This window comes from Vidua chalybeata, chromosome 19 (assembly GCF_026979565.1).
Source record: "Vidua chalybeata isolate OUT-0048 chromosome 19, bVidCha1 merged haplotype, whole genome shotgun sequence".
NCBI lineage: Eukaryota > Metazoa > Chordata > Aves > Passeriformes > Viduidae > Vidua > Vidua chalybeata.
Genome location: NC_071548.1, coordinates 6,591,097 through 6,602,978, shown reverse-complemented (window position 1 = coordinate 6,602,978; position 11,882 = coordinate 6,591,097). Strand labels below are relative to the sequence as shown.

Here is an 11,882-nt window from a genome sequence, read left to right as displayed (position 1 = left end):
GGGAGCGCGGGCGGAGCGGAACGCTCGGTGTCCTCGGGCCGCCATGCTGCCCGCCGCGCTGCCCGCCGCCCGCCGGGCGCTGCTGCCGCTGCCGCGGCCTGTGCCGCCGCCGCTGCCGCCGCCGCCGCCGCGCCGCGGGCCCCCCGCCGGGCTGCGCGCGCTCGGCACCGGCCCCGCGCGGCGCTCGGAGGCGCTGGCCGGGGCGCCGCTGGACACGGCCGCCAAGGAGTACTCGCCCAAGGTGCGGCAGCTGGTGCGGGACATCGCGGGGCTGACGCTGCTGGAGGTGGCCGATCTCAACGCGCTGCTCAAGGTGGGTGCGGGGCCTGACCCGGCTCGGCCCGGCCCGGCCGCGTGCGCCGCCTGACCGGCCGCCGCTGCCGCTGCTCTTCCCGCAGGAGACGCTGAAGATCCCGGACGTGGGGGTGATGCCCGCGGCGGCCGCCGCCTCCCTCCTGCCCGCCCAGGCGGCTCCGCAGGTACCGGGCGCTCCGGGAGGGGCGGGAGCGGGGCCCCGGGGGCCGCACGCGCGGGGGCGGGCTCGGCCGCGGGGCTCGGCCGCGGGGCTTCACCGCGCTCCGGCTGCTTCCAGGAGGAGGAGGAGGTGGTGGTCCCGCTCAAGAAAGAGAAAACTCACTTCACCGTCCGGCTGACGGAGCTGAAGGCCACTGACAAGGTGAAGCTGATCAAGGAGGTGAAGAACTTCGTGCCTGGAGTGAACCTCGTGCAGGTGAGGAGGTGCTGCCCCAGGCTCTGGTGTTTTGCCCCCACGTCCAGCAGCGCCAGGTCTCTGTTCAGAGGGAAGCCTGGATTTGTGCATTTGGAAGCACAGCCTGCCTTTGTGCATCTCAGTGCAGAGACGTGGGGAACAGGATTTGGTTGCACCTTTGGCATTTTCCATTGTTAGGAGCAGGGGGATGAAGGAGGAGGCTCAGAGCAAAGGACCCAGAGATGTCCATGCCAGCCTCATCTTCTCCAAACCTGAGAGCTGTCGTGTGTGAGCTTTCTTGCAGAGCTCATGAGTAGGCAGCATGCCTTGCTACAGCTGGGTTTGGCTTGCCTTTCCCAAAGCCAGTGTATTTCTGAAGTTAAATTAGCCTCTGTAATTCACACATCTTGCGATCCAGGCTTCCAGCTCTTTTCAGGGCCCTTCATTTTATAGGTGGTGCTGCTTCTTTCCTTGGAGGTGACGGGCCTCAGCCCTGGGCAGTGTCTGAGCTCAGGCCCTTGACCTTGGATGTGGCCTCAGCATGTTGGGTGATGAAGCTGCTACTGCTGAAGCATGTAATGTGCTGCACGTCTCCAGGGTGATGCTTTCATATCTTGGGGTCAATAGTAGCAGTTTCCAGTATTCCAGCTGCAATGTTGAGCATTGCAGTGTCTGCTCCTGCTGTAGCCCAGGAGAGCAGAAGTGTTTGCAGATAATCTTCTGACCCATTCTTATTGCTGCGTTGCAAAGCCAGCAGAGAAAGTCAGTGGCACAGGTACAAGTTTGGCTGTCTCATGGGGATAATTTCCTGACTGTCAGTGTGGTTCCTCTGGAAGTTGTTCATCTATTATTGGTCCCAAGCAAACATGAAAATACCAAACCCTGTAATGGACACAGTCAGCAGACAATTAACTGGAGAGCTGATGCCAAGTGAGCTTGGCTTAGATGTGGCACCTGCTGGATGAGCTGTTCGTGGTGCCAGTTATTGCAGCTAAACTCAAGTGTGATGTACCCAAGGCCGGCACGTCGCGTGAAGCACACACGCAGCACAAACAGCTGTGGATTTCTACCTGCAGAGACTGTGTTCAAAGTGGAGCCAAAGCCCTTTTACTGTAAATTTTACTGCCATCCAGTCAAGGATGTTTTTTTTACGAGGTCTACGGGTGGATCTGCCCGTGTCCTGTAGGGCTGCTGATAGTGTGGAGGGAAGCACATACAGTGATTACCTTGGGCACTGGTGGGACCCAGACATCAGTCCTGTGGCAACAACTGCGTGATGAGACAGGTGTGTGATCAGCACACGCGGGACCCAGGCTGGCTGCACCTCAGGAAGCTCACTGGGAGCTGCCCAGCACATGCTTACCCTCTGTCACCACCAGCCCTGGGCTCTAGCTGGACTGGGAGCATGCTGCCTCTGCCCCATTGCTGCTGCTACATGGGTCCCACCTGGCTTGGGCTCTGCTCTTCTTCCCACTGAACACCAGGAACAGCTGCTTCTCTAGACCGGGGCTGCTTTAGAATGGAGTCACACCTTCCTGAGCGGAGTTCAGAAATTAATAACCTGTCTCGTGTTGCCTGTGCTCATCGTAGTGGGCCTGAACAGGCTCCTGTCCAAATCCTGTCCTGGTGAGCAAAGGCATTCCTGCCCCACCAACCCACTGCTCACTCATCTGTGCCTTCCAACCCCAGCAAAAAAAGCATTTTTCTTCCACCACAGATACATAGGCATTGAACCCAGCAAGAATCAAAGGACAAAACCTTCCTGCCAGCACAGTGGCCAGTCCAGTGGGTGCTAAACCCCCACAGTGCTGTGGCACAGAGCTGCTGCCTGTAAGAGCAGCAGGGCCTTGTCCCCCTGGGCTCACTTCCTTCTCTATAGCAGCTCTGCAGTAAATTCTTTAAATTAGCTCAACAGGTTTTTTTTTGTTTGCCTTAAGTATTGCAGTGCTGCTTAGTACCATTAGTTTTGCTTTAAAAGTCCCTAAAATGTCAAAATACCGTGTTGTCAAGTAGTCTGTGCTGGAGCTCTGTTTTGGGCAGTGCAGCTGTGTCCAAACCCTGCCCTGGCCTCCCCTCCTGCTGGCACAAGTATGTGAACCAAAACATTGCCACTGAGCAGAGCCAGCCCAGCGCCCGGCGGACGCTGCCTCAGCAGGTCCCTGCATGGGGCTCTGCCTGCACCCGCACCTGTGCAGGCTGGGCTGCACGTCTGGGAGCACCGGGCACGTGGCGGAGGAGTTTAAGGAAAGGTTTCCCAGCAGATGTGTCATCGCTGGCGGTGAGGTTTAGCTGCCTTCTGGGCAGGATGTGCCGTGGTTCAAGCGTAAGTCTCGGGGTTTGTGCTGGTCAGTGAGTTTCCGTGGCTGGCTTAAGCAGAGGTCAGGATCATGGCTCTAAATCCAATAATCCAGTTAGTGAAAGCCTGTTTACAAGCCTTGTACTTTGTCCCTCTCGCAGGCAAAGAAGCTGGTGGAGTCCCTTCCGCAGGAGATCAAGGCGAACGCGTCCAAGGAGGAGGCAGAGAAGATCAAAGCAGCGCTAGAGGCAGCAGGAGGGACTGTTGTTCTGGAGTAGTCTCGCCGTGGAGAGACTGGTGCTACAGCTGCTGCCCAGGCCGGGCTCCGGACCTTTCCGAGTGCACGTGGCACAGTGGGAGCACTCTCCCAAAGAATGCTGTATGGTTTGGCAGAGCTGCTACTTCCTGCCATCACCATGAACTCTACCTTATAAATACCCAAAAAAAAACCTGTAAAATGATTCATCTTTCTCAAGTGCTGATTATCCCCATGCTCCCCGTGTCGTGGAATTAGAATGGTTTAGGGTGGAAGTGACCTTGAAAGATCATCCCATTCCAGCCCCTTGCTGTGGGCAGGAACACCTTCCACTAGGCGAGGTTGCTGCAAGCCCTGTGCAGCCTGGCCTTGAACACGTCCCGGGATGGGGCAGTCACAGCTTCTCTTCACAGCAGCCTGTGCCAGGGCCTCACCACCCTCACAGACAAAAATTTCCTCCTAGAATCTAATCTAAACCTACTCTGAGTTTGAAGCCGTTCCCCCTTGTCCTGTCACTACGCGCCCTTGTAAAAAGTCTCTCTCCGTCTTTCTTGTAGGCTCCCTTCAGGTACTGGAAGTTTGTACCAGCGCATCACGCACCTCCTTACACTGCCTTTTGCTGATGGTCTCACCGCTCTGTTAATTACTAACGAGAAGAATACACTTCCACAGGTTGTGGAGATGTGTGTGGGGTGGGGAAGTGTATTCTGGAGCTGCTGGTTATCCCTGCGCTCAGTGTGTGCGCGCTGGTAACGCTGCCGTTTGTACCTGTGCCTCCCCCACCTCTTCACTGCGTTTTGCTGATGGCTTCACCTCCCCATTAATTAATCCCTTAATTATTAACGGGAAGAGCCTTCCCCGGGCTGGAAGTGGGGATGTGTGTGGGGTGGGAACGAGGATTCCGGAGCCCGTGGTTGCCGCGATCGCCGCAGGCTCGGAGATGCGAGCCCCGGGCCCGCCCCACCCCCTTCCGGTACCGGGAGGGGGCGTGGCTTAACGGAAGAGGGCGTGGTCTTGTCCCGGTGAGGGCGTGGCTTCTGGCCGGAGCGGCGCCCATGGCGGAGCGGCGCGTTTCGCGCTGGTACTTCGGCGGCCTCGCGTCGTCCGGGGCCGCCTGCTGCACCCACCCCTTGGATCTGCTGAAGGTGAAGGGGGGACAGGCCGAGGGGCGGCTCTGGCGGCGTGGGGAGGCCGGCCGGGGGGATGGAGGGCGAGTGTGAGGAGCTGAGAACCACTGCGGTGGTCTGGGGGGGCTGTGAGGGGATGGGGCGGCGGTTATGGGGGCAGGCAGTGGAGAGGGGTTGGGGCGACGGTTGTGGGGGACTGGTTGTGGTGAGGGGCTGAGGGGAAGGTTGTGGGGGGCAGGTAGTGGTGAGGGGCTGGGGGGACGGTCAGGGAGGCAGGTATTGGTTGTGAGGGTCCGCAGAGGGTGTGAGAGGATGGGGAGGAGGTTAGGGGGAGTTGGGAGTGGGTGTAGGGGTTCTAGAGAGTCTGCGATGGAGCGGCGAGTAGGTCTGGGGGTCCTGGAGCGGCTCTGGGGGACTGGAAGTGGCTGTAAAGGGATGGGGAGGCGCTCTGAGGGTCCCGGGAGCGGCTGCGGGACCGGCCGTAGGGGACTGGGCTGCACCGGGGGGAGCGGCTGTGACGGGACGGGGAGCGGCTCTGAGGGTCCCGGAGCGGCTGCAGGACCGGTTCTGAAGGACCTGGCTGTGGGGGGTGCGGCTGTGAGGGTCCCAGAGCAGCTTTGAGGGGATGGGGAATGGCTTGGGGGGGACTCGGAGTGACTGTGAGAGTCCCGGAGGGGCTGCGGGGGGATGAGGAGCTGCTCTGAGGTGCCGGGGAACGGCTGCCAGAGGAGGGGAGAGGGTGTCTGTGAGGGTCCTGGAGCAGCTTTGAGGGATGGGGAGCTGCTCTGGGGTTCTGGGAAGGAGGCCTGAGGGTTCTGGAAGGGTTGTGAAGGGATAAGGAATGGCTGTGAGGGTTCCACAGCAACCGAGGGAGCTGGAGAACAGCTGTAGAGGTCTGAGAAAACAGCTGCTGGGGGTCGGTTCTAAGGAGCTGATTCGTGGCTGTGCAGGGACATGGCTGAGAGGTCACAAAGACCCAGCGCAGGGGCATGGCTGGATGTGTGGCTGAGGGGTCCGGGGAGCTCGGGGTGCCAGCTCTAGGAGCTGTGGAGGGTGCCTTGGCCAGCCCTGCCTGGATATGGCAGTGACTCTGGGGCCGGCAGTGTTGGACACTGGCCCACTGGGCTCTGAGCCCTCCGGCCAAGATGTCACCTAGGCGCCGCAGATGACCTGGCATGCCTGCTCCTGCACAAAGGGCGCCGCGCGCAGCCCTGTGCTGCCAGCACCCACGGATGGGGCAAATGCCAGCGCTGCCCAGAGCCTTGTGCGCCAGCCAAGCGGCGACAAGCCTGGCAGCGGAACACGCTGCGGAGGGGGAGGGAAGAGGCAGCCCAGGACAGGGCCTGCCCTTCCCAGGGCCATGCCTCTGGGTGAGGCTGGGACAGACAGCCCCTTCCCACCCCATGGAGGGAGAGGAAGATGTTCCAGGCACAGACCCAGGAGAGGAGCCAGCCCTGGCAGGGCAAAGCCACCTCCCCAGTGCTCGGCCTGTTGCCTTGCCCAGTTGGCCCCGTCTGCCCAGTGGAGGTGGCTGCCAGCCCGTGGGAGTTTGTGTGGGGTGCCTGGCAAGGCGCTAAGAAAGGGAATTAGTCTGGCACCTGCCTCTAGGTCTGTCTCTGAGCCAGCGTGATGGCTGTGACGTTTGGGCTGCATCCCCGTGCTGTCCTGTGTGGATGAGCAGCCCCTGCATTCCTGCAGTTGCGAGCAGCACAGCCTAGCCAGCTGTTTTTGCCAGATCAATAATCACACTGATTATTGAATACACACCTGCCTTTGGCCATGCGTTCCCCCACAGCAGAGGCTGGTGCCAGGCCTGAGGAGGCACGAGGGGCCTCAGGCTCTGGCAGGGCAGGGGACGAAGGGCACTTCATTGCACCGCTGGACTTTGGCCCCAGTGAGAGGCCCTGGCCAGCCCACCTGCAGAGTGCTTGTGCCCTTAGGCCAACTCTGTGCAGCCGCTGGCCGCCCACGGGCTGCTGGCCCTGCAGCGACCAGCAGTGACCACAGCCCAGCCAGCCCATCCCATGCCTGCCTGCCCTTCCTGCAGTCCTGGGACTGCAGGCAGTGGACCATGTCCCTACATGGCTCTGCCTGCCCTGCTCTCTTCAGCTGTCCCAGACTGTGAACAGCCACAAGCTCTAGTCCCTGACATCCAAAATCCAGCTGTGGGGATTGCAAGCAGGCCCCTGCACCCCTGCTGCTGCCCCAGATGGGAGGCAGTGGCTGTTCCCAACATCCTGCAGTGTGTCCCACGACCCAGCTGTGCCACAGCTTCTGTAAGTGGCCTGATCCCCTGACAGCAGCCCTTTGCTCTCCTTATCTCCTGGGGCCTTTGACCCACATGTGGTTTCCACAGCGCTCAGAGCTTGCTCCAACATCAGCCCACATGGTTCCCCTGTCCCAGCCAGCTTCTGGGCCTGTTGCCGTTGCCCCTGGTGATGGTGGGAAGCGTTGGGCTGCTACAGGCAGGAAGGGGAGCGCTTGGCCTCCTGTGGGGTTCTCTTCCTGCCTGTGTGATTCCTGCACTGGGGAGAAGGGGAAGTGGCTCTGGAGGCCTGCTGCATTGCATGGCCGTGATTTCACCCGCCCAGCTGCATCCCTTTGGGCAAACAGGGCACTTGCCCACCCACGTACTGCTGGACGCACACACACCTTCCAGCCCGAGGTGGCCCGGAAGAGCAGGCGCCACCCTTCACCTTGGGGCCGGCTCTTGAGGGCAAGGCTGGGAGGTGCTGCAGGAGGCGCCTGGGCACTCCTCTCTCCCTCCCTGCCTCCACCCCTCTGGTGCCAGGCTGGGCCAGTCGGGTGTGGGGTGTCCGCAGTTTTGCTGTTGGCTCCCGTGCGAGCGCTGCTAACCTGACACATGCACTGGTCCACACCTGTTGGGTGCCCTTCTCTGGCTGCCCGGCCCGGCGCTGGGCTGACGCGCTGCGCTCTGCCCCAGGTCCACCTGCAGACGCAGCAGGAGGTGAAGATGCGGATGATGGGGATGGCGATGCACGTGATCCGCACCGACGGCTTCCTGGCTCTCTACAACGGGCTCAGCGCCTCGGTGTGTCGGCAGGTGAGCGCGTGGAGCTCCTGCAGCACGTGCTGCCGCTGACCGGCTGCCCCGTGCCAGGACGCAGTCATTCATTTCCCCCTCATCCAGATGACGTATTCCTTGACTCGCTTTGGCATCTATGAGACTGCGAAGAACCACCTGGGCAACCAGGGGCCTCCCCCATTCTACCAGAAAGTGCTCTTGGCTGCAGCAGGAGGTGAGCCAGGCAGTGGGGCCCTTGGCCCTGGCTCCCTCAGGGTGGATAAGCCCCTGACCCAACTCTTCTTTGGCCACAGGTTTCACTGGCGGGTTTGTGGGAACTCCAGCGGACATGGTGAACGTCAGGTCGGTTCTGTCTGCACGACCAGGGCTTTTGGCCCGTGCATGATGGCATTTGGGGTGGTGGCTAGTGCTGGGGCTCTCCTGACATCTCTCCTGGCCAGCCTGCCCCGTGGTCAGTGGGCCAGGAGCTCTGTGCCCAGGATGGCCAGAGCTGTTGTGCCTTTTGGTGACAGTACCCAACCGTGTGTGACCTTCAGGGGGAGTGGGACTGAAGGCAACTTTCTTGGCCCTTTGAAAACGGGCAGCACAATTCCACTGCCCTGTGCGGGGGTCGGCGGTGCTGCAGGGGACATTGGGGTACCGGCTGCCCCCTCACCTGCAGTGCTCTGCCTTCCAGGATGCAGAACGACATGAAGCAGCCGCCGGCTCAGCGGCGCAAGTGAGTGAGGGGCCAGGGCTCGGGGCGCTGGGGCAGAGGGGCGGGAGGCCTGGCGGCGCCGGTGGCATCGGCGGGGGTCGGGGTCCGCGTGGCCGCGGGGGGGCAGCACCGCACCGGCGGCGCGGCCCGAGCACCGCACCGGGGGCGGTGGGGTCTGCGGTGGGGTCTGCGCCGGGGCCGCCGCCCCGGGAGCCGCCGGTGCCCGGCGGAGCGGCGGGGCTGCCGCCGTGCTGGGGAGCCTCGGGCCCTGACCCCTTCCCCTCTCGCTCCTTCCAGTTATTCCCATGCCCTGGATGGCATGTACCGTGTCCTCCGGGAAGGTGAGGCTGTGCCAGCCGTGTGGGTGAGCCTGCTCCGGTGTCCTAGCAGGTGCCGGGTCAGGGCACCCTGGAAGTTCGCTCAGCCGGGGCAGGGAGAGGGGCTGGGGGATGCCCTTGGGGCTGGGGGTGTCCAGGGGAGCGCAGGGTCTGGCTCTCCTCATTGTCTGGCTGGGGCAGGGGCTGGGCAAGGTCTGGCAGGGCCTGGCAGCCCGCACATACTCGGTGGGAAAGGGTGACGTGCTGGGAGCTGCAACAGAAAAGCGCAGGAGGGTGGAGCAGGTGGAACAGAGGATGAGCAGAGGCAGGGAGGAGGTCATGCTCTTTTGAAGGACTCCCTACTCCTTCAGCCTGTTTGCTATGGTGTGCTTCAAGCAGGGCTGTGTGAGGAGCTGTGGACACAGGCTGGGCATGGAAGGAGACTCCCGGGGTAATGGAGTCTGAGTGATGGCAGAGAACTGTGCTGATCCAAATCTGTGTGTCCACAGAGGGCCTGAAGAAACTCTTCTCAGGAGCATCAGTGGCATCGTCCCGTGGGGCCCTTGTTACTGTTGGACAGGTAGGACAGCTCTGCTGGGCAGTAGGTGACTGGGATGGGGACTAGGACGGTCCCTGGTGTGGCAAGGAAGGGGGAGCATGTCGCTGATTTGTGCTTGCCACACTGATTGGCCATGTCTCTGCAGCTTTCCTGTTATGACCAGACCAAGCAGCTGGTTCTCGCAACTGGATTGCTGTCAGACAACGTCTTCACTCACTTCCTGTCCAGCTTCATCGCTGTGAGTAGGGCTGGGGCTGGGTTTGCCTGCAGCCAGAGTGAGAGCGTCAGCCTGGGGCTGCCAGAGCTGCTGCTCTGGGCTCGGCTCAGCACAGGGCTCCAGGAGCCTCCTGGCCTGAGGTCGGGTCCCAGTGGCTCTGAGTCTCTCCAGTGACCACAGCAGCTGCTGGCACGGAGGTCTCCTGACTTGGCTGACTCTCTGCAGGGCCTGTGTGCCACATTCCTGTGCCAGCCCCTGGATGTGCTCAAGACCCGCCTCATGAACTCCCACGGGGAGTACCAGGTGAGTCGCCCACCTTGCCCACCTTGCTGCTGCCTGTGCTCCCATCTCTATGTGCCAGCTTCTGCCTCCCAGCGCCTCCCACCTCATCTCTCACCTTCTCACTCCAGGGTGTCGTCCACTGTGCCATGGAAACTGCCAAGCTCGGACCACTTGCCTTCTACAAGGTACCTGGCTGGGGGTACATGGGGTGGGGCAGGCTGGGCCGAGCTGGGAGCAGAGGTTGTGGTCCAGAACAGTCCTGGGGCAGGGAACCTCCCAGGTTCTGCTGTGGCAGCCCAGCTGCTTCCTGCACCAGGCCTTTGTCTGCCCGGCCCAGGCTTGGCCCCGAGGTATTGCAAGCCCTGGCCTCAATGGGACTCAGCCTGGGCCCAGGCACCGCAGCTGTGGCCCTGTTGCACCCATCGAGCTCCCAGACTGCAGTGCAGGTGCCAGAGGGGTTGTGCTAACAGGTGCTGAGCCCTGTGTGCGCCGTGGTGGCCATGGTGTGGCAGCGCCTGCTCCACAGCCCGGCCAGGGCTGACCCACACCTGCCCACTTGCACTGCTGCCAGGCTTGGGCTGCTGGAACAATCAGTGACAGGCACACACTGACTCTTCCCCTTCTTGCTGTCCCCTTCCAGGGCTTCGTTCCTGCTGCTGTCCGGCTTGTTCCTCAGACCGTCCTCACCTTTATCTTCCTGGAGCAGCTGCGCATATATTTTGGGATCAAAGTGACCACCTGAGTGTGGGGGACTGGACCCTGCCTTACCCCGGGGGGGTGAGCGTGTGGGTCACCCCCAAGATCCCAGAACCCCTCTCTGCTCTCTGGGGCCAGTGCCATCCCCCCTCTTCTCAACTCTACTCCTGTGCCTTGCCAGCACCTGTGGCCAACCCCCTCCTCGCAAACTCACCCCTCCTCTCACCCCCATTCTCAGCATCTCCACCTCTGCGTTACTGCTTCTGGGGTTTTTCTGGGGGGGGTTCTGTCTTCCCACTTCTCTACTGGCTCTGAGTTGTGTCCTTGCCCCCCCCAGCCTTGTCCCTGATGTGCCCCAGAAGCAGGACTGTGCTGTCTCAGGGAGTAGGGGGATGAGATGCCTAGCTCTGTACCTCATCACAGAGCCCACGGGGCTGGGGGGGCTGCTGACCCTGTGGCTGTGGGGCTGGGGCTTGGGGCAGTGTGTGTGAGGCCCTGTCCTCCCTCTGCCTTTAGCCCCCGTGCTCCTCCCTACCCCCAGCGCAGCTTGGACCTCCTGCCCTGCTCCTGGCCTCCCACCCTCTGCTTCTGCTTGGCCAAAACTCCTCAGCACTGCTGGCTGCTGGGCTCTTCAGGGATTGTGCCTCATACCAATGATGGTGGGGAACATGGCCTTGCTCTGGCAGGGCCTGCTACTGCCTGCTCGGGGACCCAGTGCTCTCTTACCACAGTGCACCTACCCCACACTGGATCTGGTCTCTGTGGGGGCATCCCCCACCACCACTCTGCAGCCTCTTTCACCTTGGGGCTGGGCAGACTCCCACTCCTCACAGCCCCTCACCCCACACTGCGCAGTGTGTGGGGGCCGTGAGCACCAGCCCCTCTGCTATGTGCACCCCTGTGTGTGCTGGCCCCAAGGAATCAAAGAACTGGAATATCTGAGACCTTGATGTATAATAAAGAGTGAAGGTGGCACAGGGCCTGCTGTCCTGTTAGGAGGGGAGAGATGCTGCACCCCCTTTTCATGGCTCAGGGCCTGGGCTGGGAGCTGAGCCCCACAGAGCTGAGAGAGGGTAGCAAGGCTTGGCCCCTGGCACTATGCCAAGGGGGGTCTTCACCCTGTTCTGTGTGCAGAGGGAGCTGTGGGCAGGCTCCACAGCCAGGCCGTGCCAAGCTGTGCCCAGTCTCAGCTGGAGAGCAGCTCCAGGGTAGGGCTGTGCCAAGGGCGCCCGTCACCCCTGCGGGAGCTGCCTCCTGGATGTGACACTAATTGGGCTCCGCAGACTGAACAGAGGCAGACTGGCACAGCAGAGCAGTGAAAGCTCGTCACCTTAACAAGGCCTAATGATGCTAACTGGCATCACCACTCTGGGCTTATGCCCAGCCGCAGCAGAGGCCATGGACAGGTGAACGCTCAGGGAGCTGGGCCCTCTCCTCACAAGTAGCTGGGGGCTGCCCTGCCAGGCCGTGCTTCCTCATCCTGCTTCCTCATCCCCCACGTCCTGCAGCGCTGCTCCTGGGGCTGACGGGTGCTGCTCTGTGTCATGCAAAGGGCCAGCATGGAGCAGGAAAGCGCTGGAGCCCCATGGCCCCCCAGCAGCACGGAGCCCTGCTCAGCCCCATGACGGCCAGCGGCAGGGACGTTCAGCTGGGCTGTGGTTCCCACCAGCTGCACCAGCC

At 61.9% G+C, this 11,882-nt stretch overlaps 2 protein-coding genes across 2 annotated transcripts; both read left to right on the top strand.

Moving 5' to 3' along the window:
- The first annotated feature begins 28 nt into the window (after positions 1 to 28).
- Positions 29 to 3,466, top strand: MRPL12 (mitochondrial ribosomal protein L12). Its single transcript, XM_053960034.1, has 4 exons — positions 29 to 313; positions 399 to 479; positions 593 to 730; positions 3,167 to 3,466. The coding sequence occupies exons 1-4, from the start codon at positions 44 to 46 to the stop codon at positions 3,281 to 3,283; spliced, it is 606 nt and encodes a 201-aa protein (XP_053816009.1). The 5' UTR covers positions 29 to 43; the 3' UTR covers positions 3,284 to 3,466.
- A 91-nt stretch (positions 3,467 to 3,557) lies between these two features.
- SLC25A10 (solute carrier family 25 member 10) lies at positions 3,558 to 11,181 on the top strand. Its single transcript, XM_053960033.1, has 11 exons — positions 3,558 to 4,406; positions 7,333 to 7,452; positions 7,540 to 7,648; positions 7,728 to 7,776; positions 8,111 to 8,152; positions 8,429 to 8,472; positions 8,958 to 9,028; positions 9,153 to 9,245; positions 9,450 to 9,527; positions 9,635 to 9,691; positions 10,147 to 11,181. Exons 1-11 carry the CDS (start codon positions 4,137 to 4,139, stop codon positions 10,246 to 10,248), a joined length of 1,035 nt encoding a protein of 344 aa, XP_053816008.1. The 5' UTR covers positions 3,558 to 4,136; the 3' UTR covers positions 10,249 to 11,181.
- The last annotated feature ends 701 nt before the right edge of the window (positions 11,182 to 11,882 follow it).

Coding starts and splice junctions, on each gene's coding strand:
- SLC25A10 (XM_053960033.1), top strand. CDS start 4,137: ATGTGTGTGGGGTGGGAACGAGGATTCCGGAGCCCGTGGTTGCCGCGA. Junction 4,407..7,332: donor ACCCCTTGGATCTGCTGAAG/GTGAAGGGGGGA, acceptor GCTCTGCCCCAG/GTCCACCTGCAGACGCAGCA. Junction 8,473..8,957: donor GTACCGTGTCCTCCGGGAAG/GTGAGGCTGTGC, acceptor GTGTGTCCACAG/AGGGCCTGAAGAAACTCTTC.
- MRPL12 (XM_053960034.1), top strand. CDS start 44: ATGCTGCCCGCCGCGCTGCCCGCCGCCCGCCGGGCGCTGCTGCCGCTG. Junction 314..398: donor ATCTCAACGCGCTGCTCAAG/GTGGGTGCGGGG, acceptor CTCTTCCCGCAG/GAGACGCTGAAGATCCCGGA. Junction 731..3,166: donor CTGGAGTGAACCTCGTGCAG/GTGAGGAGGTGC, acceptor TCCCTCTCGCAG/GCAAAGAAGCTGGTGGAGTC.